Source organism: Rhinoraja longicauda, chromosome 24 (assembly GCF_053455715.1).
Source record: "Rhinoraja longicauda isolate Sanriku21f chromosome 24, sRhiLon1.1, whole genome shotgun sequence".
NCBI lineage: Eukaryota > Metazoa > Chordata > Chondrichthyes > Rajiformes > Arhynchobatidae > Rhinoraja > Rhinoraja longicauda.
In genome coordinates, this window is record NC_135976.1 from 20,635,200 (window position 1) to 20,661,464 (window position 26,265).

Genomic DNA, 26,265 nt, shown 5'->3' on the forward strand with positions numbered 1-26,265 from the left:
TTCTTTCTCGCTCAAGCATCTCCCCACTAACTGAATCCTCCTCACACAGCCCATGGATACTCCCCAAAGACACAAAGATGATTTATTTAATTTTTATATATTTGACACAATGTCTGACAAGGTCTACAATAAAAATCTTTGTCTCAAATTGACGAGTCTCTAGGTTGAGATAGCCTTCAAACGACGCTCAATTTGATGACAGTATTTCTCTGGAAGTCCAACAGATCTGTGGAAGGAACATCAGAGAGATAGAAGTGAAAAATGAAGAAAAGAGAAATCTTCACTGCCACTCTTGGAGAGCGCAGTGAGTGCAATCACACAAAAACACTCAGCCTTGGCTCCTGTCCCAGTTCACACACACTAGTCTGCAACTCAACTCCAAACCTTTCCTGGCCAATTCCTGCATTGTAAATTACATCAAATCCACACCTGATTTTCACTGTACCCAATCCCAAAGTTTAGTTTATTAGAGTCACGTGTACCAAGTTATGTGAAAAACATTTTTGTTGCATGATGCACATTCAATGAATGATTCAGTATTCAACACATTCAGAGTACATGATTACTATCAAGCTGTTGTGGGAATTGTGGGAAGAACTGAGCTGTTCTTCCATTTTGTGTTTCAACATGGGCAACACTTCACTCTGTGGGAATTGAACTTTTGACTCCAAGGGGCATGCACAAGGTCTGTAGCATAGAGTCAAAAGTTTGCTTCATACAAAGAAGAGCTTATGAACTCAAGGCCTTGAAGCCTGTTTCTACGTGGAGAGTTAATGAATGCTGGATCACAATAGTTAACCCTGTAAACAGGTGCACATGACTAGCCTTGCTTCAATGCTATCACAAATGACATTAAAATACTGCATGCTTTGTATCGTGTGGACCGTCTCTTGCTTGACTGTTCTCCTTGTCTGACAAGTTATTGCTAATAAAGTAGCTAGTTTGATAGTCCCTCGTGTCTAGTGTAAATTATTCAAACACTGTCCACAGTATACAGAGACAGGATGAAGGGACTAATGTCTCGTGCAAGAGAAAGCCAGTAAAGTCCGTTTAAAGTCTGAGAGTCTTCAATGAGGTAGATAGGTCAATCAGTGCAGATCAGTAATAACTTTCATCAATTACCATTAATACAAATGCAGCCTGGGGCTGCCTGCTTCGTCCACTTCTCTACTCTCTTTACACTTGTGACTATGTGGCCAAGCACAGCTCCATTGGCCAAATCATTGGTGGTGATGAGACAGCATATATGGGTGAGATAGAACACTTGGTTGAGTGGTGTGACAACACAACCTCTTGCCCAACATCAACAAAACCACTAGCATCTGCGGTTCCTTGTGTCTCCAAGGAACTATTAGTTGACTTCAGATATGAAAAGTTGGGAGACCATGCGCACGCTTTCATTGATGGGATGGTGGTGGACAGAGTTGGCAACCTTAAATTCCTGGTTCCTAACAACTCAAATGACTTGGCCTCATCCCAGCTCATAGATATAATCACAACGTAGACACATCCCTACTTTCTGAGGTTTAAGGCGACACAGCATGTTAACAAGTTCTCTAACAAGTTACGACAGATGCACTGTAGAAATTCTCCACTGTAGAAGTTATATTATGGACTGGTTTGGCAATTCCATTGCTGAGGCATTTAAGAGGCTGCAGAAGTGGTGAACACAGGCTAGTCCATTATCTAGTCCAGCCTTTCCAACCATCAAAAGCATCTGCACAAGCTGCTGCTTTAAAAAGGGATCAACGATCCTCAAGAATCCCCACCATCTGGGCCATGCCCTTTTCTTGCTGCTGTTGGGCTGAAGTTGCAATTGCCTGAATTCCCACGCCACCAGGTTCATGAACAGCTATTTCTACAACTACTAGATTGTTCAACCGACCTGCACGAGACTAATCCTATCCCAGTGATGGAACACCGTGGATCACCTCTTGCACTTGTTTTTATTGTTTTTTCACCAATATGGTTTTGCAGTCTTATCTTTTTCTCTGTCTTGTATAATTTATGTATAATTTGTTTTTTGTGTTGTCTGAGTCTATGTGCCTGCAAAGCCAAATCACTGGATGGATTTAAGAGAGAGTTAGATAGAGCTCTAGGGGCTAGTGGAATCAAGGGAAAATTTGAGGAAGGATATTCTTGCTATGGAGGGCGTGCAGCGTAGGTTCACTAGGTTAATTCCCGGAATGGCGGGACTGTCGTATGTTGAAAGGCTGGAGCGATTGGGCTTGTATACACTGGAATTTAGAAGAATGAGGGGGGATCTTATTGAAACATATAAGATAATTAGGGGATTGGACACATTAGAGGCAGGAAACATGTTCCCAATGTTGGGGGAGTCCAGAACAAGGGGCCACAGTTTAAGAATAAGGGGTAGGCCATTTAGAACGGAGATGAGGAAGAACTTTTTCAGTCAGAGAGTGGTGAAGGTGTGGAATTCTCTGCCTCAGAAGGCAGTGGAGGCCAGTTCGTTGGATGCTTTCAAGAGAGAGCTGGATAGAGCTCTTAAGTATAGCGGAGTGAGGGGGTATGGGGAGAAGGCAGGAACGGGGTACTGATTGAGAGTGATCAGCCATGATCGCATTGAATGGCGGTGCTGGCTCGAAGGGCTGAATGGCCTACTCCTGCACCTATTGTCCATTGTCTATTGTCTATTGATATGGGGAGAAGGCAGGCACGGGTTATTGATTGTGTACGATCAGCCATGATCACAATGAATGGCGGTGCTGGCTCGAATTGCTGAATGGCCTCCTCCTGCATCTATTTTCTATGTTTCTATGTCTGTTTCTATGTTGTTGCAAGCAGGATTTTCATTATACCTGTACCTCACCTGTGCATATGACAATAAACTCAACCTGATTTGATCCATCCCCTTCTCAATCTCTTCCAATGATCACAATCCCAATGCAACTTGACCTTTTCTTTTCACTCCAAGTGCACCATCCCAATGGGACCCACCCCTTCCCATTCACTTGTGCCCCCATTGATCTAACTGGTTCCCATTGACCCCCCCCCCCATTGTACATAACCCCATGGACGCAACTTTCCATTTCATTCCCATTATGTACATGCTCATGGACCGACCCTTCCCATTCCCCCCTCCAATGTTCACAGTTCCATGGACCCCATCTGTTACATTATCCCCTCCACTGTAAATGTCAATGGGGGGAACCTTCCCACTGCCTGACCCCAAGTGTACACAATCCTCATGGGACTGACTCTTCCCATTCTTCCCCCCTTTCACAATCTCCAAGGAAATGGCCCTTCCCATTGCATGTCCCCCTCCCCCCTCCCCTCCAACTGCACATAATCCTGCAGAGCCAAATGTTTCCCCTTGACGATCTTTACACGATTCACAATTTCTATGGACTCGATCCTCCTCATCACCCCATTGCCTTAAACCCCAAATGGTGCTCCACTGACCTTAGCTCATCCAGCTTCTTCTGCTTGATCTGATCAAGGCGGACCCGGCGCTGGTGAGCTTCCTCCTTCAGCCGTTTGCCTTCCTCAAAGAAGGCAGCTTTCTCCGCAATCTGTTTCTGCTCCTTCTCCCGGATCTGCTCCCTTAGATCTGTGGCAAACTTGGTCCTGCCATGTCTCCTGTCGTCTTCCTCCATCTGCTCTTTTGCCATCTGCTCCTTCTGAACCCTAAAAGGTTGAGAGGGAGAGTGAGCGAATAGATGATGGGAGGGTCAGAGAGACACATAGAGATAAGGAGATATAGACAAAGAGGTAGAGAGGCAGAGTGATTGAGAGAGAGGGGCAGAGAAAGAGATAGGAATGAGGGAGAGAGAATGGGAGATGGAGGGATTACTAGAGAGGAAAAGAGTGATGCAGAGAAAGAGGTCGAAAGAGAGCAGCAGAGGGATGGGAAAGAGAGGGAGGGAAAGAGAGGAGAGGAGGAGCCAAAGGAGAGAGAGAGAGAATGTGTCTCTTACTCAGCATTCATTTATCAGTCTTTACCAGGGTGGTGCGTCGGTTAAATACACTGCGTCACAACTCCAAAGACCCAGGTTCAATATTGACCCCAGGTACTGTGTGCAATTTTCACCTTCACATCACATGGGTTCCCTTGGTTGCTCTGGTTTCCTCCAACATCCCAGAAACTCTGGTTAATTGGCTACTGTAAATTACCCCCAATGTGGCCAAGGGGCAAAAGCAAAATAAGGCAAGTCAGTGGGCACACAAAGGGGTGTTGTAGGTCTACAGAGCAATAAACCTGGGGTAGACTTGAGAGACAAAATGGCCTCCTTCTGCATCATAATAACTAAGTTGCAAGAAGCAGAAAAAGAGACTGTGAATACATAAAAATAATAGTCTGTCTCTTCCTGTGGCTTATTTACTGAAAAGGAGGAGTTTCATAAGCTGCAGTGGTTACAGAGATAAGGAGGATGGTGGGGACTGGAGGAGGTCGTAGAGATGACCTTAGGGGCTGGAGGGTATTAGAGAGGAGGAGTCGGGACTGGTCGGGGTGGAGGGGGTTACAGCAATAGGGAGGAATGTAGGTGTCTGAGGGAGTTACAGCGAAAGGTGGGTGTACAGGCTGAAAGGGGTACATAAATAGAAAGGGAGGTAGGGCCAGAGGTATTCAGAGGGAGAGATTGGACTGCACCACTACATGGTTGTGTTTTGGAACATATGGCCACTACGTTGGGTGGCTTCAGGATTCTACGCTTCTTCATCCCAACCACGCAGAGCCCTGGAGCCACCCAGTGGAGGGGATGCTGAGTTCAGGCCAGAGCTGGAGGACCGGACAGGTCAAGTCAGAGCCGGAGGACTGGGCCCAGTTTGTGTTACCACCCTTGGGGAAGGTGTGAGGCCCCCGAACAAGGCACAAGACAGAATCTACAGAGTGGCTCCTGGGGCAAGGGATTTTAGCTCCAGAGATAGACTGGAGAAGCTGAGGCGGCCCTCCTTGTCATGAGGAAGGCGGAGGGCATATTTGTAAGTGGTGAACATGCTGCCGATGATTTAGGAGCAGAGGTAATGGGAATCCATCCCCATAAGCGGACAGTTCAAGGAAGGAGGCTGCAGTGATTTTAGATTTTGATTAAGCTAGAATTGGGGGGTGGGGGAAGCGAGGTGCATGGAAAAGTGTATCCACAGAGACGGTATATATGCCATTGCCCTGGTGGAAGTGGATCAAATCAGAGCTCTGCATGAAGGATGGTGTGGGTTATGGAGAGAAAGAGCAGAACTGCAAGGCGAGCTGAGCATGTCAGAAGGCCAACCAGTACATTGGCCCTAGCTACTGTGCCGGGAAATCGCAGTACGAGCCAGTACTGCCTGCAGAGAGGGCAAGACTGACCAACCTACTTGAGTACTCTTTCAAACTCCTGCCGCTCCTTGTTGGCCTGCACAGCTAGGAAATGCTGCTTCTGATGGATTTGGGTCGACCGGGATTCCTTCAGCTCCGCGTTCAGCTTGGCCTTCTTCTGCTCGTCCTCCAGCTCCTTCCGCCGCCACTCCCGCTCAGCAGCCTCCTGGCTCCGCTTGGCCCGCAACGCATCCTGCAGAACATGGACATGGCAGCATCTCAGAGGCACTTTATGGACCGAGGAAATAGGACAGGACCCTCAGTTTCTCTCCTTCGAGGGCTAATTTATCACTGACTAGAGTTCCTCAGTCCCTGTCGCTCAGCGAAATATCTGAACACATCTATCTCAATCCCTCTCTCTCTCAGGGAATGTCTGTACACTGACCGATATCACTCAGTCTCTCTCTATCGGGTGTTAAATGTCTGCTGTCTGGTGTTCCTCTCCCTTATGGAGATATCTTTACACTTACTAGAGTTTCCCAATCCCTCGCCCTCTCAAGGGGATATATGTCCACTGTCTCTCAGTTCATCTTCTCTGTGGGCTAGCTGTACACATACCATTGTCTCTCAGTCCCTCTTGCTCAGGGGGATACCTGTACATTGACTGGTGTCTCTCAGTCCATCTCTTTGAGGGGGGTATCTGTGAGTGGTATCTCTCGGTCTCTCTATCTCAGGGGGATATATACAAACTGACTGGTGTTTCTCAGTCCCTCTCACTGAGTGTGCATGTTGCTGGGCTTGTCTGCTCTGATACTTCATACTGCACGAGATTGTAACCAAGAAGAAAAGTTGCTGGATGAACTTAGCAGGTGAGGTAGTATCTGTGGAGGGAAATAAATAGCTGACTTTATGGGTTTAAAGAGTAGAAGGGAAAATAGCCAGTATCAAGAGGTAGGTGGGGAGGGGTTTGAAGTGATAGCAAGTGATAGGTGGATGCATATTACATTCAGGTAAGGGAGCAAAGGGTGGAAATAGCGATAGAGGCTGTGATGTGATAAATGAAGGGTGAAAGGCTGCAGATTCTGGAATCTGACAGGAAAGGCAGGTGAGGAATGAAACTGAATAGGGATGGTGATAGATGGGATAAACAGAAGGAGGGGAGGGATAAACAATTGAGCGGAAGGGGATCTAGTGGGGTGAGTATGCGATGGAGGGGGAAAATAAACAAGATAATAGGCTGGGTGATTAGGTTGGGGGTGTGAGAGAGGACCACGGTAAATAGGAGGAGTGAGAAAGGCTTAGAGTGACCTGATAATTGAAAATTCAACATTTATGCTGTTGGGTTGTATGGCGATGGGTTGCATGGAGTCAGAATATGAGGTGATCTCCACCTTGTTTGCATGTGGTGTCACTCTGGAACTGGAGGAGGCTTAAGACAGAGAGGTTGGTGTGGGAACGGGAAGGGGAATTAAAATGGTGAGCAACCGGTAGGACCAGATGACCACAGCCGATCGAGCACAGATGCATGGCAGTGGTTGCCTAATCTGTATTAGGTCTCACTGATGTAGAAGAGGCCACATCAAGTACAATAGCCAAGGTTGGAGGAGGTACATGTGAATCTCTGTCTCGCATGAAGGATGTGGTGGCTGATGAGGTGAAAGGTAAGAACTAAGGGAACTTTGTTCATTCTGAGGGGAGATGGGATGAGAGCAGGTGTAGGATATAGTGGAGATACTGGCGAGGGCTTCAATGATAGTCGCATGACAGCCATGTTTCCCGAAGAAACTACATTTCCGAAGTTGTGTGGTTGAGTTACATCTGGAGACCAGATGCAGCAGATAAAGAGACTGAGAGAAAGCGATGGTGTTCTTTCAAGAGATAGGATGGGAGGAGGTGTAGTCAAGATGACTCTGTGAGTCAGTGGATTTGTAGTAGATATCAGTATATTGTTTCCCAAGATGAAGACAAATAGATCATGAAAGGGGAGGGAGGAAGCAAAAATGGTCCTAGATAATTGAAGGCCAGGAGAGTTGGTGAAGTTGATGAAATTCATGATTTCCACAGGATGCCAATCAATGACATCATCAATGTAGCAGAGAAAGAGTTGGGAAATGGTGCTGCAGCAGCTTGGAACAAAGACTGCTCACACACCATCAAGAAGACGGCCATAGCAAGGGCCCATGCAAATGCCTTTGACAAACCCTTCTTTGGGAAGACTAATGTGGTAACTGGGTGATGGGTGATTTTTGTGCTAATGTTGCACCAACCTGCTCGGCCTTGACGTCTTGTGCACGTTCCTGCAGGGCCTGGAGGCGAGCAACCTCTATCGCCTTCTCTCGTCTCAAACGCTTCTGCAACTCGTCAAATTCAGTTTCTCGTTTCTAGCAAGGGACACATGAGGGGAGAGTAGTGGACACTCATCGCCATCCATATACTGCCATCCATATACTGCCGTGCACATACTCCTAGGGAACAGGCTAGACACAGAGTGAAGCTCCCTCTTCACTGTCACGTCACACATTCCCTCTATCATGTCATAAACAATGTCCCCCGCACAAGGCCTGCACTGTCTGGTTCAGTGGATGGAAGATTGAACGCACATGTGTTCACTCAGCAAGCCACTGGAACTCAGGGAATTGGGGCCCTGACCTGGAGACCGAGACTGGTTTGTAGTGATTTGTGCTGCATTTTATTCTCAGAGCAGAACAAAATATGCACGTGTAAGCTCCCGCCGAGTCCAACTGCCTGTCGCAGTTCCCTGGTTGTAGGACATTTACCCACAAACCGTGGGCTTTCTACCAGCACTGTAGGTAGCAGTGTATCATGAGCAGTGCAACAGTCATCATTCTTTGCTGTTTTCACTGTTTACCTACGCAAGTTCCCTCCCTAATCTTTACATTATTTGGAACTACAATGGGTGGCTGACCTTATGAGCACTCCATTGTCACCAGTGATGGCCCCTTGCTAATTTGCTAATATGGTTACTCTCTGGAGCCACAATGAAAACAAACACATTGCAAGGATATTGGTTAACATCCAAAAGCACAGCCATACCTCATGTTCATAAGTTAGAGGAGCAGAATTAGGCCATTCAGCCCAGCAAGTCTACTTTGGCATTCAATCATGGCTGATCTATCCTTCTCAACCCCATTCTTCCCATAACCCCTGATACCCACACCAATCAAGAATGCCAATCTCTGCCTTGAAAATATCCATTGACTTAGCCTCTGCAGCCTTCTGTGGCAATGAATTCCACAGATTCACCACCCTTTGACTAAAGAATTCCTCCTTATCTCCTTTCTAAAGGTACGTCCTTTTGTTCTGAGGCTGTGGCCTCTGGTCCTAGACTCTCCCACTAATAGAAACATCCTCTCCACATCCACTCTATCCAGCCTTTCACCATTTATTGTTTCAATGAGGTCCCCCCTCATCCTTCTAAATTCCAGTGAGTACAGTCCCAGTGCCGTTAAACACACATCATATGTGTCTGCAGGATGTCTACAGTGATAACAATCATTAGCTAGCATGAGAACCAATCTCACTAGCCACCTTCAGCAGAGTCAGGAAGGCAGTGCAGCGATTTCTCAGTAACTGAACTGCAGAAGGCCGACTTATTGTTTGGTTTATTCCCTGTCAGATAGGGAAAACTTGGACTGGAGTGTTTTGGCACAATTTCTAATTGCACCAGGCTGCTGCTTTGGGTGAACCTGGGTGAAACTGGAAGGATTGTTATTTTCCTGAAACCTTGTTCTAGTATGAAACTCACCCAGATGGCCAACACAGAATATCCACAAATAGACATCAAAAGCTGTGGTAACTCAGCAGGACAGGCAGCATCTCTGGAGAGAAGGAATGGGTGACATCTTCTGAAGAAGGGTCTCGACCTGAAATGTCACCCATTCCTTCTCTCCAGAGATGCTGCATGTCCTGCTGAGTTACTCCAGCATTTTGTGTCCAGCTTCTGTTTAAACCAATATCTGCAGTTCCTTCTCCACATAGAATATCCATAATTCATCTTTGATAGGATGTTTAGAAAAGCTTTTTTTTACTCACAATGAGGTTTCACTAAATCCTCATGCGCTCTCCCCATTCTCTCCACACACTGATCCCTCTCGCTTACAATACTGCTCCCCTCTTGCTCCACATACACTCTCACCCCTCTCTCCACAAGCTCTCAGCCCTCTCTCCACACACTCTAAACCCATCTCCTCTCTCCACACACTGTCCCCCTCTCCACTCGCTGCCCCCAACCTGGTTCCACACACCGTCCCACTCCAAACACAGATCTCCGCTCGCTCTCCAAACACTGACCCTTACTCTCTCTCCACACACTGTCCCCCATTTTCAGAGCACTGAGTCTCCTTGCCCCATTCCCTGATCGTCTCCTCACTCATCTCCCGATTTCCCACCCAAATCGCCTCCGCACATTCCTTTCCATCCCCCCCCTCCTCTTCCTCAGCACCATCTGCTCAGTGACCTTCCTGTGCTACTCACCTGCTTGGCTTCCTGGAACTCACGGACCTTCTGGTCGGTGATGCGGTCCTGTTCTTGCATCTCTCCCTTCAAGCGCTGTACGGCGTCATTCGCCTCCTTGATCTCGTGGTGAGTCTTCATCTGCTTTCGGTGCTTTGCCTGCAGATTCTAGGTGGGCAGAGAGTAGACCGATGGGCACTGGATCAGGACAGAGCAGGTGCAGCTGACATACGACATAGCAAAGGGGCAGATAAACGGACAGTGGATGCGAGGAGCAGGGAGCTTGGAGGAGGATGAGGAACCCAAAAAGTGAGAGAGGGACAGAGAGAGGGTTAGCGAGAGAAGTAGAAAGGGAAAGGAGTGAGGGAAAGGCAGTGAGGGGGAGAGAGAGTGGGACAGAGAGAGGAGGGGAGGAAGGGGGAGGGTGAGGATGAAGAAAGTAGGGGAAAAAGAGGGTGGGGAGAGAGAGGGTGCAGAAAGAGAGGGGGATAGAGAGCGGGATAGAAATTGAGAGGGCAAGAGAGCGAGAATGAGAGGGGTAAGGAGAGGGGGAAGGAGAGCAGAGTGGGGAAGGGGAGGGGGCGGGGAAGGAGAGGAGCAGAGAAGACCAGGGAAGGAGAGTGGGGTACGGAGAGGGGGGAGTGGGGGGGGGGGATGGTGAAGGAGGGAGGACAGAGGGTGAGGAAGGATGGGAATGAGAAGGGGCCGGAGATGGGGAGATATAGAGCAAAGAAAGGGGAGAGGAGGAATGGGGAGAGGGGGAGAGGGGAAGTGAGGGAGGGGAAGAGTGGCGATGGGGTGAGGAGTGTGCAAGAGGGGGAACTGGGGAAGTGGGGGGGAGAGAGTGCGGAGAGGGGAGAGGGGAGAGGGGGAGTGGTGAAAGTTTGGAGAGTGGGGAGATAAAAGGGAGGATGGCGGGAAGAGGGGTAGAAGGGGAAAGTGGGGGGGGGGAAGTGTAGATTGTGCATGCTAGTCGAAAAAGAACTGCTAGCGGTCGTCTTCGCTTGCAGAAAATTCAATGATTTTATCTTCGGCAAGAAGGTCACGATCGAAACAGACCACCAGCCACTCATTAGCATTGTAAGCAAGCCAATACACGCCGCCTCTGCGCGGCTCCAGCGGATGATGCTGCAGCTTCAGAGGTACGACATCTTTCTAGTCTACAAGCGGGGCAAGGACATGCACCTGGCGGACACCCTTGCTCGAGCTCCGCGGGCAACCTGCGGCTCTCCTTCGTCAGGAGACGAGTTTGCCGTCATGATGGTCTCCTACGTCCCCTCGTCCTTCCTGGAGGACCTGGCAGCCCAGACTGCCGCCGACGACACCCTCCTAGCACTATCCTCTGTCATAAGACATGGGTGGCCGGTCAAGCAGAACAGACTGCCGGCTGCCTTACAGCCCTTCTTCTCCGTCCGCGACGAGCTCGTCCTGCAGGGTGGTATTGTCGTAAAGGGCCACAAACCTGTGATTCCTGCCTCCTTACATGGCAAGTACTTCGACAGCATCCATGGGGGACACCCAGGCACAGAAGCAACGATCTTGAGAGCTAAGAGCTTGTTCTTCTGGCCTGGAATGTCTGACTATATTCATCAAAAAGTAGAGTCCTGTGCGGTGTGCAACAGCCTGGCGCCGCACCAGCAGAAACAGCCGCTCCTTCCACACCCGGTTCCTGACCTCCCGTGGTCCATCGTGGCAACTGACATTTTTGAGTGGAATGGGAAGCGGTACTTAGTCATAGTCGACTCGTACTCCGGGTGGTTCGAGATCGATCTGCTCCCGAGCCTCACCTCCGCGGCAGTGATCCAGAAGCTTGCACGCCATTTCTCCGTCCACGGGGCTCCTCATCGCCTACTCTCCGACAACGGCAGCCAATTCTCCAGCCTCCAATTCAAAGAATTTGCTGCACGCTGGGACTTTTGCCACATCACTAGTAGCCCCGAGTACCCTCAGTCTAACAGGCTAGCGGAGCGTGCCGTCCGGAGTGCCAAGCAGGTAATGGAACGTTCCCGCAGAGTGGGATCAGACGTTTTCCTCGACTTACTAAACCTGCGGAACATCTCCTGCGATCCGATCCTTGGTTCACCCGCGCAACGCCTAATATCCAGGCAGACAAGAACCACTTTACCCATTGCTAAACATACACTGGAGCCACAAGTTCGCTTTCCATCTGACGTTCAGTCCCAGCTGCAACGGAAATGTGACATCAAAAAACGCTGGTACGACAAGACGAGCAGGCCTCTGCCACCACTGGCTAACGGTCAGGTGGTCCGCCTACAAACCGAAAAGGGTCACGACCGCCTGGGGGTGATATCTCGGCCAGCGCCCGAGCCTCGTTCGTATTTAGTCGAAGCCGACGGCGGAATTTACAGACGCAACCGACAGCACATCCTGTCAGTGTGCGAACCGGCACCACATCTGTTCCTCCCCGACCACTCAAATTTAACCCACCCGCACCCCTCTGGGGCCTGTCTATGCCTCCGCTGCCCGGTCTGTCAGCCCTTCCGGCCTCGCCTGTGGCCTCGCCACCTCACCTCCCGCCATTGTCTCCCGTCCCATCGCCAGCAATGTCACCGCACTCTCTGGGGCCGGTTCCATCGGTCTCGTCTCCAGCGGGACTGTACCGTACACGTGCAGGTCGTGCCTGCCGGCCCACCGTGAAGTACCAGGCCTAACACTTGAACTTTGAGTGACATTCAACGGGCTACGTTTGGACTGCCTTTGTCAATATCAGTTTACCTGTACTTATGTTAGTTGCACATGAGCGGTGATATATATTATAAGAGCCACGGCGACTACTGTATCTTTATTTTATTATGTATTCTTTCCTTGAGAGGAAGGATGTAGATTGTGCATGCTAGTTCACCTTCACTATATATATATAGCATCACATTCACTATGCATGCTGCACATTCCACACACGATCCAGTTCGGATCTTCACTCCCACCTTGACTATGTACGCTGCCGGTCGCTGCCTTCCAGGCAGACCGCGACCAGACTGTGAAGACGATAGCACTTTGTTACCTCCGCTTAAGTACAAATAAAACTATGAGTTGCAACTCTTGTGTATTGGCATGAATACACAACAGGAAGGAAGTAGTAGGTGCGAAGGAAGGCGTAAGAGGGGAAGGGGCAGGAGAGAGGGAAAGAGGATGGGGAGAGGGGAGAGAAAGAGGAAGGAGAGAGAGGGGGATAGGGAGAGGAAAAGGGGGGTGATTAGGGAGAGCAGAGAGAGGGGTGGAAGAGGGGGGAGAAAGAGGGGTGAGAGGGTTGAAGAGGGAGGATGCATGGGGACCAGGGAGGGCAGTAAAAATGCAGAATAGAGGGGAGAAAGAGGGGGAGAAGGGGAGGGAGGGAGAAAGCGAGGGTGGGGAAGAGGGGAGAGATTAGAGAGGGAGAGCCAGGTGAGAGGATGAAGGGGTGAGGGGAAGGAGAAATAGGGGGAGAGGGGGACGGGTTAGAGGTGGTGGGACAAAGTGGGAGAGTAGGAGATTGGTGAAAGGGGTAAGGAGGGTGAGAGGGGAGAGAGGAGAGGGCGACGCTGGGAGAGGGAATGGAGTAGCGAGATCAGAGGGAGGGGGAGGAAGAGTGGCGAAGAGGGACAGGGGAGAGAGGGAAAGGGGAGAATAGAGAGATCAGAGGGAGGGGGAGGAAGGAGAAGAGTGGAGAGGGTGGAAAGGAAGGAGAGTGAAAAGGGATAGAGCAAGAAGGGTGATGGGGTACGGATGGAGAGTGGGGGAGGGGATAAGGCAAGGGGGAAAGGAAAGGGGAAAGGGGATGGGGAGGAGGATGCAGGAGGGGGAAGGAGTGGGGAAAGCAGGGGGAAAAGGGGGGATAATGAGAGGGGGTAAGGAGAGGGGGAAGGAGAGGGGGAAGGAGTGGGGGGAAAGACCGGGGAGGAGGGGGAGGGGGTGGGAGGAGGGGGAGGGAGGAGGGGAGGGAGAGAGGGAACAGGGAGAGATTAGAGGAGGGGGAGGAGAGAGAGGGGAGGAGAGGAGGGAAGAGTGGGGAGAGGGAGGGGATGGGAGTGAGGAAGGGGGAAAGTGAAAGGGGAATGAGGGAGGAAGAGGAGGGGAGGGAGGGGGGAGAGATAGGGAATGAGGGGAAGAGGTAGAAAGGGGGAAAGGGATATGGGAGAGGGGGGAGAGATGGTGAGAGGGGTGAGCAAGAGGGGGGAGGGGGAGAGAGATGGGGAGTGCGGGAGAGCTGGGTGAAGTGGGGAGAGGGGGAGGAGGAGGCATTGAGGGCGGAGAGAGGGGGATGAGGGGGAAGATGGGGGAGAAGGAGGGGAGAAGGAGGGACTTGATAGGGAAAGGAGTGGCGGGAAGGAGAGTTGGGAGGTAGAGAAAAATGGATGAGAGCCATAGGGGGTGAGGAAGGTGAAGGGAAGGGGATGTGAAAGTTTCACACTCTCACCTCCAGATCCTCTTGGTGCAACCGCTCCATTGCCTTCAGCCTGTCCCTTGCCTCCAACGCCTTGATTTCCTGCAGCAGCATCCGCTCCTTTTCCTTCTCCTCCATCTGCTCGATGATGTTTGCTTTGGCTCTGGGAGAGTTGGTGGAACAATAACAGCCATCCTGCATTACCTCTCCTTGTGCTTCACCTGTCTCTCATTTCCCTCTCACTCACCCATTGCACCCACTTCATGCTCTCCTTATATTTTTTTGCCATACCCTACCTTCCATTTCCATCTCTTTGTTCTCCCTCTGCTCTCTTCCCTTATCCCTCTTTGCCTTCTCATCTCCTCACTGTCCTATTCTTCCCTCTCCCCCCCCTTCTTCGCTACTTCCCCCTCCACCATTTTCTTACATCTACCTTGCCTGTGGTTGCATCTCCCTCCTTGCCCCTCTTTCTCCCTCACTGCACTTCCCCAATCACACCATTTATCATTTTCTTTCATTCTCTTTCTGTCCACTTCCTATCTTAGGCTCTTCTCTTTGTCCTGCCTCTCTGACTCGTTGTTCCTGCTCCACATCCCCCTGTGCACCTTCTTATCTCACTGATCTCTCCCTCTCATTGCTGTTGCTCTTCTGTCTCAGCCTTTCCCTCTCTTCTTACCTCAGTCCAATCTCTTTCCTTTTGCGCTCAATCTCATCCTGCATCTTCATTGCTTTCTGTCGATCCACCTCCATCATCATATCCAGTCGCCGTTCCTCCTCCAACATTTCCTTTGTTATCTGTTCCTTCTCCAGGATCTGGGCATCACGAATTGCATGGCATCGAGCTCCTACAATGGTCTGAAAGAAAAATCACACCAACATTGAGAGTGAAGTTCCTCTGAACTGGTCTATCACACATGTCGTATAGGTAAGAAACAGTAAAGCTCCCTCTCCACTGTAATATCACTCATTCCTAGGGTGCAATGTAGACTTCTTCTTTTGTGTCCATCATTCAAATGTTGCATCACTATCATCGTCCGTCCTGAAAAGGGCGCAAGGTTCCAACGACAATCAGTGGATGGTAGTAGCAGAATTAGCTCAGGACACTTACAGTTTCCAGCCTCGTGACGTGGACGCTTGTGCTATGGGACCAATGTAGACTTAAAAATATATATTTCTTCTACATGTCAGTCAGTACAGGGATCATCGTCACTTTTCGGATATCTTTCATTCATTTGTTCTATATCTCTCTATATCACCATCTACATCACTTGTTTCCCTTTCCCCTGACTCATTCTGAAGAAGGGTCTCGACCCAAAACATCACCTATTCCTTTGCTACAGATTTTCTCCAGTTTTCTGTGTCTATCTCCCATGTTACCTTGCTCTTTGTCTCTCGGACTGCCTGCATCCCTTCCCTTACTCTCCCCACCCTGTGCATATACACCCTTCATGCCCTCCCACTCTCTCCTTGTGCCACTTCCTCTTCCACCCTCTCTCCATACACACCCTCTAGACCTCTTGCCGCACCCTCCCACTCCTGACCTCATTGATCTTTTTGATCTCATCCTCCTGCTCCAGTCGCATGGTGTTGGCTTTCTCCAGTAGGTACTGAGCCCTGTCCCGTGCCGCCTCATCCACGTCGGTCAGCTTTTCATTCTTCCGTCTCAGCAACTCCTTGGTTCGGATGAAGCTTTTCCGATCGGCTGACGATTCCTGCAGACACCACTGAGAGTCAAAGGGCGAGATAGTGGCGAGAGCGAGGGGCCAATGCTGGCTGGAAGGAAGGTCGATGGTGGCAGAGGATGACAGGGGATGTGGGGCAATGGTAGGAGGAGGGGGCGAAGCTGGGATGGGGAAGGATCAACAGGAGGGTGGACAGGGTTGACAGTGATATGATATGCCTCAACGGTGGGATGGAGACGGCTCAACTTTGGGCTGGGAAGAGCTCAACAGTGGGATGGGGAGGGGTCAAGGTGGGATGGGGAGGGCTCAAGGTAGGATGGGGAGGGTTCAACGGTGGGATGGGAAGGGCTCGAGGTGGGATGGGAAGGGCTCGGCGGTGTGAATGGGAAGGGGTGATCATAGGAATGGTAGGGGAGAGGAGTAATGGCAAGAGGAACCAGGACAGCCAATAACAGTGGGAGGGTGGCAAAATCACCGAGCATAGTCAGGGGCAATTGTTCAAGGACAGAGAGGCCAATGACATGGCAAGAGGGGACAAAGATAAGAATGAGTCAGGGAATGAGTGTGGGCGAGGGGCACTTCTGTGAGCGAGGATGCACAGACTCCTATAAGGGGGAGAGCCACAGGTCCCCAGGGTTTCGTTGTGGCCCACATGGGTCATTGTTGGAGAATTACCTACCGCTGCATTCATTTTCTCTGCATTAGTGGCCTTTCGCATGGCCTCCCGTTCCGCTTCACTGATCACCCGCGATGCTGCCTTTATGCGCTCGAAATCCACAGGATTGATGATCAGAGTCTTGCCTGAGGGATCTTCTGTGGGAATACTGCGAAGAGAAAGCATGGGAGAGGGAATGAATGACAGAGGGAACTAGGTAACAGAGTCGATTAGGGTTTTAGAGGGAAAATTAGATCAGAGAGAGAGAGACAAGAGTTGGGAGAGGGAAAGAGGAAGGTTGAAAGAGAGTGTGAGAGTGGGACAGATAAAGGGAAATGAAGAGAAATAGGAAAGGTAGATATAATGAGAGAGAAATTAAAGGAGAGAGAGAGAGAGAGAGAGAGAGAGAGAGAGAGAGAGAGAGAGAGAGAGAGAGAGAGAGAGAGAGAGAGAGAGAGAGAGAGAGAGAGAGAGAGAGAGAGAGAGAGAGAGAGAGAGAGAGAGAGAGAGAGAGAGAGAGAGAGAGAGAGGCAGAAAGGTCACCATTTTGTGAATGAGTAATGTAAGAGAATGGAAATGGGGTTAGGAAAGGGCAAAGATTAGACAGACATGTGAGGGATGCAGGGTGATGTGAGGATGGGGAACAAACAGAGAAGCAAAGATGGGACATCGAATAGACGGATGAGAGGGAGCAGTCACGGGGAAATTGAACGAAAGAGTGGGGGATGGGAATAAAAGGGTGGGAAGGATGGTGTGGAAGAGAGGTGGAGGAGGGGCTGGGAAGGATGGGGTGGGGAAGAGAACAATAGCAAAAAGAAAGTGTGATGGTGCAGGGACAGGATGAGAGGCAACAACAATGGTGAATGTGTAGGGCGAGTGGTGGGACGAGGAGAGAGATCTGGTGATGGGCAGGAGCCCATCTCCCTCTCCCCAGCCTGTCTGTCTTACATGAGGTCCCGAATGTGGTCCTTGGTGATGATACGCATGCTCTCTTGGACCTTGGTGGTGGTGGGAACCATCTGCAATGCCTTGGTGAGGGCTTCATCGGAGCAGGGGTCGAAGTCTGCAGCTGATTGTTCAGTGGGAGCCGACCTCTGAAATACCATGTGTGCAGACAATGAAACCTCACGCCTCTACTCACACAAAAGCCGCACCAACCGTCATCCCGCAACCTCCCCTTGCTCCACCAACAGCCCTGACCAGGCTTGTCTTCCTTGTGTAAGGTCAGGAGCGCCTCGTATCTAGTTTATGGACCAGAATAGGAAGGAGCATGCCCAGCCAGCTCCTTCAACCAATTTAATTAAAATTAATCGATCGGGCCTACATCCTCGAGGTCATGACCCCCTCGCCTATTTAATCTTGAGGGGAGACAATTCAAAAAAATTCCAAACCTCAGAACAAATAAACTATTCTTCAACTTAGAACTAGTAGAGGAACTTTTATCCCAAGGTTTGCCCTTTGGTTCAGGGCTGGCTGATGATCACCACCTTGTCAAGGATAATCAGAAGATATCAGTCTGAAGAAGGGTCTCGACCTGAAACGTCACCCATTCCTTCTCTCCTGAGATGCTGCCTGACCTGCTGAGTTACTCCAGCATTTTGTGAATAAATCGATTTGTACCAGCATCTGCAGTTATTTTCTTATACTAAGGATAATCAGAGTTGGATAACAAATTCTATATACCGAGGTTTATCCAGATTCTGAAAACTAATTAAATTATGAAAAAAACGATTGGAAATAATGATATGCTTCAGAAATCTATTATATTTTGAAGTTGTAATTACATTTAGATGAACCTCTTGCATTGGGACTTTCAGAAAGCTTTGTACAAAGAGATTATTGAACAAAATTCAGACCCACGGCATATACTGGATGAATTGAGGATTGGGGAATGAATATTTGGAAAAGATTGGCCATTCTTGGATGTGACCACTGGAATGTCAAGATTGGTAGTGAGGTCTCAGCTCCTCACAATTTCCGCTGAACTGAAAATGTATAATTTGTGCAACTAATCATTTATTGTATTTGTTGTCTTGTTGCACTTAATGTGCCATTAAAGCTGCAGCAAATAAGTATTTCATTATTCCAGTCCTGGTGCACACAATGAAACGCACTTGGCTTGTATGAATGATTTGGATGAGTGGGTCAAGTTAAATCTATTGATGACACAAAGCTCTGCAGTAGCTTGAAATATGACAAAGATGCAGATAAGTTAAATTTCAGGGTAAGGACATGGAAGACAAGTTGAAAAAATGCTAAGTGAATTATTTTTGGACAAATATATAAAGGTGGAATATTTTCCTTAAATGTGGGATTGGATGCTGTTGCGGGTGGCCGTGTTGAGGGGAAGTGCCGTGTGGAGGAAAGTGCATCTTAAGGCTTTGGCTTGAGAGGCTTCGGAGAGAAGGGCTTCGGAGAGAGGAGTGGACCTGCAAGACCCAGAGCAACAGTAAGTAGGAAGCTTCGCAAAGGATTGTGAGAAACACAAAGGAGACATGAGACATACTGGATCATGCGATGTGCTGCAGCTGCATGATGTGGGAGCTGGTGGATCCCTTGGTCAATCATGATGATCACATCTGCAGCAAATGCTGGTTGATTGAAGGACTAAGACTAAACGTGGACGACCTGGAGTCTGAATTTCAAACGCTGTGGCACATCAGGGATGTGGAGAATTACCTGGGCGCTATGTATCTGGAGGCAGTTATGCCCACTGGAGTAACTGCTACCAACGTGGTCCATGGTGACATGGAGGGTGTGACTACTAGTGAGGCAGGCAGGGAAACAGAGGTGGGAACTGAGTTCAAGGACTGTAGGAAGGATGAGCAACCTGACCAGGGCACTCGAGAGCCATTCGAGAGGGAACAGGAAAGAAAAATGTTGTTGTCATTAGGGATGGAATAGGTAGGGGCATTGACAGTTCTCTGTCGTGGGGATCGAGAGTCCCGAAGGCTGTGCTGCCTGCTGGTGCCTGAGGATTCAGAACATCACGTCTGATCTGTAGAGGAACTTGGAGTGGGAGGAGAAAGATGCAGTCATCGTGGTCCATGTGGGTACCAATGACATAAGTAGATTGAGGAAAGAGGTTCTCCTAAATTAAATTGAGCACCAAGGTACCAAATTGAAAAGCAGAACCAAGAAGGTAATAATCTCTGGATTGCTACCTGAGCCGCGTGCAAATTGGGATAGGGTTGAGCGGAGAAGAGAGTTGAACGCCTGGCTCAAGGACTGGTGTGGAAGAAGTGGTTTTGAATTTGTGGGACATTGGCACCAGTATTGGGGAAGATGGGAACTGTTCTGACAAGACGGACTCCACTTGAACGCAACTGGAACCACACTCCTGGCAAACTGTAAAATTGGGGCTCTAGATAGAACTTTAAACTAAATAGTGGGGGGTGGGGGTCAGCAAATTGGAAGTGTAAGGAGGGGTGGAATAGAGTGCAGGAAATGTTACAGGTCTCTCAAAGTAATGGGACGGAAAGTTCAAGAAAGGGTAAGAGAGTATGGTCGAGTAAAACCGGTGTGAGAATGGAGGTGAATACCGAATTAAAGGTGTTGTATTTGAATGTGCGTAGAAAATCAATAAAGTAGATGGGCTTGTAGCAGTTAAAGATTGGTAGGTATGATGTTGTGGGAATTACAGAGACATGTGTGCAAGAGGATCAGAGCTCAGGGTTATATATTCAGGGTTATATGTCATATCAGAATGACAGGAAGGTGGGCAGAGGAGGTGGGGTTGCTCTGTTGGTTTGGAATGAAATTTAGTCCATAGTGAGGGGTGACATAGGATCAGAAGATGTAGAGTCATTGCGGCTAGAACTGCGAAATGATGGCTAAAAATACCCTGATAGGAGTTATTTAGAGGCCCCCAAACAGTAGCCCAGATATAGGGTACAAGTTACATCAGGAGATAAAAGTGGCATGTAAAAAAGGCAATGCTATGGTGGTCATGAGAGATTTCAATATGAAGGTAGACTGGGAAAATCATTGGTACTGGACCCCAAGAAAGGGAATTTGTAGTGTCTCCAAGGTGGATTCTTAGCACAGCTTGTAGTGGAGCCCACCAGGGAAAAGGCAATTTTGGATTTAATATGATGTAATGAATTGGCTTTGAGAAGGGAACTCAAAGTAAACTCAAGGAACCATTAGGGAGTAGCGTCCACAACATGATAAGTTTCAATCTGAAATTTGAGAGGGAGAAGGTGCAATTGGATTTGTCAGTATTGCAGCTGGGCAAAGGGGACCACAGAGTCATGAGGGAGGAGCTGGCCAAAGTTGACTGGAAAGAGAACCAAGCAGGGATGATGGTGGAACAGCAATGGCAGGAATTTCTGGGAATAATCCGGAAGATGCAGGATCTTTTCATTCCTAAGAGGAAGAAAGATTCTAGAGGGAGGAAGAGGCGACCGTGGCTGACAAGGGAAATCAAGGAGCTAGAGGGAAAACAGGGAATTATAGACCAGTTGGCCTGATATCGGTGGTGAGGATGGTGCTGGAGTCAATTATTAAAGAGGTAATAACGGCGCATTTGGAGAGGGGTAAAATGATTGGTCGAAGTCAGCATGGATTTATGAAGGAGAAATCCTGCTTGACTAATCATCTGGAATTTTTTGAGGATGTAACAAGTAAAATAGATGAAGGAGCGCCAATGGATGTGGTGTATCTAGACTTTCAGAAAGCCTTTGATAAGGTACCACACGGGAGGTTGGTGAGCAAAATTAGAGCACATGATATTGGGGGTAGGGTATTGACATGGATAGAGAATTGGTTGGCAGGCAGGAAGCAAAGAGTAGAAGTAAATGGGTCCTTTTCAGAATGGCAGGCAGTGGCGAGTGGAATACCGCATGGCTCAGTGTTGGGGCCGCAACTATTTACCATATATATTAATGGTTTGGATGAAGGAATTAGAATTAGAATGAATTAGAGGGATTAGGTAAAGATATATATTAATGGTTTGGATGAAGGAACTAGCACGTTTGCAGATGACACAAAGCTGAGTGGCAGAGTGAACTGCGAAGAGGATGTTAGGAGATTGCAGGGTGACTTGGACAGGTTGAGTGAATGGGCAGATGCATGGCAGGTGCAGTATAATGTAAATAAATGTGAGGTTATCGACTTTGGCGGCAAAAATAAGGAAGCAGATTATTATTTCAATGGTGTCAGATTAGGTAAAGGGGAAGTGCAATGAGACCTTGGTGTCCTTGTACACCAGTCACTGAAGGTTCGCGTGCCGGTATAGCAGGCAGTGAAGAAAGCTAATCGCATGTTGGCCTTCATAACGAGAGGATTTGAGTACAGGAGCAACAAAGTCCTTCTGCAGTTGCATATGGCCCTGGTGAGACCACATCTGGAGTATTGTGTGCAGTTTTGGTCTCCTAATTTGAGGAAGAATGTCCTTGCTATTGAGGCAGTGCAGCATAGGTTCACCAGGTTGATCCCTGGGATGGAGGGACTGTCATATGAGGAAAGACTGGAAAGATGAGGCATGTATTCACTAGAGTTTAGAAGGATGAGAGGGGATCTTATAGAGATGTATAAAATTATAAAAGGACTTATATAGATGCAGGAAAAATGTTCCCAATGTTGGGGGAGTCCAGAACCAGGGGCACAGTCCAAGAATAAAGGGGAGGCCATTTAAAACTGAGGTGAGAAGAAACTTTTTCACCCAGAGAGTTGTGAATTTGTGGAATGTTCTGCCACGGAAGGTAATGGAGGCCAATTCACTGGATGAATTTAAAAGAGAGTTAGATAGAACTCTCGGGGCTAGTGGAATCAAGGGATATGGGAAGAAGGCAGGCACAGGTTAATGATTGGAGATGAGCCACAATGATCACAATGAATGGCGGTGCTGGCTTGAAGGGCCAAATGGCCTCCTCTCCTGCACCTATTTTCTATGTTTCTATGACAGTATAAAACTAAAAGAGAAGGCATACAAAATAACAAAGATTAGTAGGAAGGCAAAGGATTGGGAGGCTTTTAAAGAATAACAGAGGTTAACTAAAAAGAATATACAGGGAGAAAAGATGAAATACAAAGGTAAGCTAGCCAATAGTATAAAAGATAGCAAGAGTTTCTTCAGTTATATAAAGAGCAAGAAAGAGGCAAGAGTGGGCGTTGAACTGCTAGAGAATGATGCAGGAGAAATGATAATGGGGAATAAAAAAGACAGATGAGTCGAATAACTTTTTTGCATCAGTCCACACATTGGAAGACACCAGCAACATGCCTGAAATTCAAAAGTTTCAGGGGGGTGCAAGTTAGTGGCAATTTTCCATCATCTGGGACCAATCCTGACTCCAGTGATTCATCAAATATCATTATCAATGCTTCCATAATCTTTAAAGCCATCTCTTTCAGAACCCTAAGGTGCAGTACATCCGGCCCAGGTGACATCCACCTTCAGCCATTTCAGCTTCCCAAGCTGGTAAGAATTTTTGGAGTGGCTATTACCATGGAGAAGGTGCTTGAGAAGCTGAAAGGGCTGAAGGTGGATATCACCTGGGCCGGATGGACTGCACCCTAGGGTTCTGAAAGAGATGACTTTAGAGATTGTGTGGCCCTATAGCAGAAGTGTCCACGTCGCGGGGCTGAAAACTGGAAGTGTCCTGAGCTAATTCTGCTACCACCATCGTCTTCTGTACAAGTGAGGCTCCCACTGATTGTCGCCGGAAGCTTGCGCCCTTTACAGGACGGACAATGACAGTGATGTAACATTTGAATGATGGACACGAAAGAAGAAAAGATTGTGCAAGCATTAATAGTGATATTTCAGGAATCACTAGAGTCAGGAGTGGTCCCAGATGGTTGGAAAATTGCCAATATACCCCGCTGCACAAAAAGGGAGCAAGGCAGAATAGTGGGAATTATAGGCTGGTTAGTCTGACCGGTGGTTAGTAAGATTTTAGAGTCCATTATGAAGGATAAGGTTACGGAGTACTTAGAAGTTCACGATAAAGCAAGCCAAAGTCAGCATGGCTGTGAAGGGGAGATCTTGCTTGACAAATTTGGTGGAATTTTTTGAATAGCAGGATAGACAAAGGAGAGTCAGTAGATGTTGGTAGACACAGAATGCTGGAGTAACTCAGCGGGACAGGCAGCATCTCCGGAGAGGAGGAATGGGTGACATTTTGGATCGAGACCATTCTTCAGACTCAGATGTTTACTTAGATTTTCAGAAAGCCTTTGATAAGGTGCCACACGTTCGACTGCTTAGGAAGATGAGAGCTCACGGTATCAAAGGGCAGATACTAACATGGATAGCAGGTTGGCTGGATGGCAGAAGACAAAGAATGGCCATAAAGGGGGCCTTTTCTGATTGGCTGCCAGTTACTAGTGGAGTTCGCAAAAGTCGGTCGTGGGACTCTACTCTTGACGTTGTATATTAATGATTTGGACAAAAGGATTGAAGACTTTGTGGCAAAGTTTACGGATGATGCAAAAAAAGGCAGAGGGGCAGATAGTGTAGGAAAAGCAGGGACTCTGCAGCCTTTGGGCAGGATGGAATAGTGGGCAGAGAAGTGGCTGATGGAATATAGTGTAGCAAAATGTGGAGTCATGCATTTTGCGTCTTAGGAATAAAGACATAGACTATTTTCTAAATGGGGTGAGAATCCAGAAATCGGTGGTGCAAAGGGACTTGGGAATGCTGGTGCAGGATTCCCAAAAAGTTAATCTGCAAGTCGAATCTGTAGTAAAGAAAGCTAAATCAATGCTAGCATTTATTTCAAGAGGGCTTGTGTACAAAAACAGGGGTGTAAGGTTGAGGCTCTATAAAGCACTGGTAAGGCCGCATTTGGAATATATTGTGATACATTTTGGGCACCATATCTGAGGAGGGATGTGCTGGCTCTGGAAAGGGTCCAGAGGAGGTTTACAGGAATGATCCCAGGAATGAGTAGGTTAACCTATGATGAGCGTTTGTCAGCACTGGGCCTGAACTCGCTGGAGTTTAGAAGAATGAGTGGGGACCAAAATGAAACATACAGAATAGTGGAAGGCTTGGGTAGAGTGGATGTGGAGAGTATGTTTCCACAAGTGGGAGAGTCTGGGACTAGAGGTCACAGCCTTAGAATTAAAAGACATTCTTTTAGGAAGGAGATGAGGAGAAATTTCTTTAGTCAGAGGGTGGTGAACCTGTTGAATTCTTTGCCACAGAAGGCTGTGGAGGCCATCAGTGGATATTTTTAAGATGGGTAGATTCTTGGTTAGTACAGGTGTGAGGTTATGAGAAGGCAGGAGAATGGGGTTGGGAGGGAGAGATAGATCAGCCATGATTGAATGGCGGAGTAGACTTGATGGGTCAAATGGTCTAATTATACTCCCATTCCTTATGAGCTTATGTCCTTATGCTCATGACATTTAAAGGGACATTTGAGAAATCAAGATGTGAACTTTTGTGTCTTGAATATGCAAGTTCGGGAAACATTTAGAGATATAAATGGTATGTTGGGTTCTCCAATGATCTAGCATCTGAGTGAGTCTTCAAATACAGACCCTGTATTTGGGTCTGGTCACCTTACAAAAGCAAAGATATACTTGTAATAGAAAGTATGCATCAAAAGTTCAACAGATTGATTCTGCAGATGATACGTTTATCTTATAAGAATGTCTACACGTACTCTGTTCACTGTGTTTGTTATATTCACGAAGAAGTCAAATGAACTTGGCTTAATTTCCCCTTTATAAAACCACAGTATAATGATTTCTATATATACCTCCCATCTTCTCAGTAATGGATTGTAAGTGTATGTGTGTGTCTAATAAATAGTGTTTAGGGGAGTCACAGTGTGAATCTCACTATACACAGTATCAAGGGAATGAATGTTGGTTCATGCTACATCTTATAATCTCCTGTTATCTCGGCCACTCCTCAAATAGAAACAAGTCCATTACCCCACTATCCCTGCCTCAATTTTTCATGGAGCAATACAGCATGAAAACATGCCTTTCAGCCCACATTGACTATTAAATACCCATTTATACCAATGCTAAAATAATCCTATTTTATTCTCCTCATTCTCCCATCAAGAGCCCCCACTGATTGAGAGGAGGAAGGAGATAGAGAGTTTGGTAACATGGTGTCATAACAACCTCTCTCTCAATGGCAGCAAAAGGAAGGAGACTTGTTGACTTAAGTATGTGCGATGGAGTACATGCCCCAATCAACATGAATGGTGCCGATATGGAAATGGTTGTGTTTCCACTTCCTAGGGGTAAATATTACAATAAATATGTCCTGCACCAACCACACTGAAGCTACAGCCAAAAAAGCACACTAATGCCTCCACTTCTTCAGAAGGCAACCTTTGAGCTCAGGCGGTGCACTTTGAGCTCAGGCGGTTGCGTGATAGGGCTGCGGTCAAGGGGTTGCAATCTTGCCTTGCCGATCGCGGCCCCAGACCTCGGAACTGTTGATTCAGTTACCTGCTGATGGTTGCCAAAGAGAGTCTCATCCACCTGAGAGGAAATGCCGGTGGGACGATATCGACGGCCGCGAGCCAGGCCAGCGGACGGGACGCCGTCGCCATAACGGTCACAACTGCCAGGGCACGCCACCTGGAAGAGAAAGCGGGCGGTGATCAGAGACGAGCGGCAGGTCGGGGCCCGGAGAGATAGGGACGGGATCGGGGGGTGGGAGACACGGAGGGGACGGCGTACAGACCCCGGGCCCTCTCCCCGACTTCCACTCCTCCCCTTTCTCACCATGACTTCTGGCCGTATCTCCCGTCACTATGGAAACGGACGCTCAATCGCGCCGGAAGCGCGGCGCGCATTTCTTTCCGTTGCTACGAACAACAGCAAACGTTGTCATGGAGAC

At 48.2% G+C, this 26,265-nt stretch overlaps 1 protein-coding gene and 1 long non-coding RNA gene across 4 annotated transcripts; one reads left to right on the top strand and one right to left on the bottom strand.

Annotated features, from left to right (window-relative positions):
* cfap45 (cilia and flagella associated protein 45) lies at positions 1 to 26,265 on the bottom strand. 3 transcript variants are annotated; one of them, XM_078420422.1, is made up of 12 exons: positions 26,151 to 26,265; positions 25,872 to 26,003; positions 17,397 to 17,542; positions 16,473 to 16,617; positions 15,653 to 15,823; positions 14,788 to 14,966; positions 14,145 to 14,274; positions 9,752 to 9,898; positions 7,525 to 7,638; positions 5,317 to 5,510; positions 3,424 to 3,648; positions 6 to 226 (listed from the first exon to the last, which is right to left on the bottom strand). In XM_078420422.1, the coding sequence occupies exons 1-12, from the start codon at positions 26,151 to 26,153 to the stop codon at positions 160 to 162; spliced, it is 1,653 nt and encodes a 550-aa protein (XP_078276548.1). In that variant the 5' UTR covers positions 26,154 to 26,265; the 3' UTR covers positions 6 to 159. The 3 variants fall into 3 exon arrangements, with proteins under 3 accessions (XP_078276550.1, XP_078276549.1, XP_078276548.1); XM_078420424.1 differs by lacking the exon at positions 7,525 to 7,638 and having other exon boundaries at positions 1 to 226; XM_078420423.1 differs by lacking the exon at positions 17,397 to 17,542 and having other exon boundaries at positions 3 to 226.
* Positions 12,758 to 18,383, top strand: LOC144605307 (uncharacterized). The gene is made up of 3 exons (XR_013548834.1): positions 12,758 to 12,831; positions 14,922 to 15,036; positions 18,266 to 18,383. It is a non-coding gene; the product is annotated as an uncharacterized LOC144605307 (long non-coding RNA).

Excerpts from the sequence above, each read along its gene's own strand:
- cfap45 (XM_078420422.1), bottom strand. Across the intron at positions 16,618-17,396 it reads GACCACATTCGGGACCTCAT|TATTCCCACAGAAGATCCCT; the intron begins GTAAGACAGACA and ends TTCTCTTCGCAG. Across the intron at positions 3,649-5,316 it reads GAGTTTGAAAGAGTACTCAA|GGTTCAGAAGGAGCAGATGG; the intron begins GTAGGTTGGTCA and ends TCAACCTTTTAG.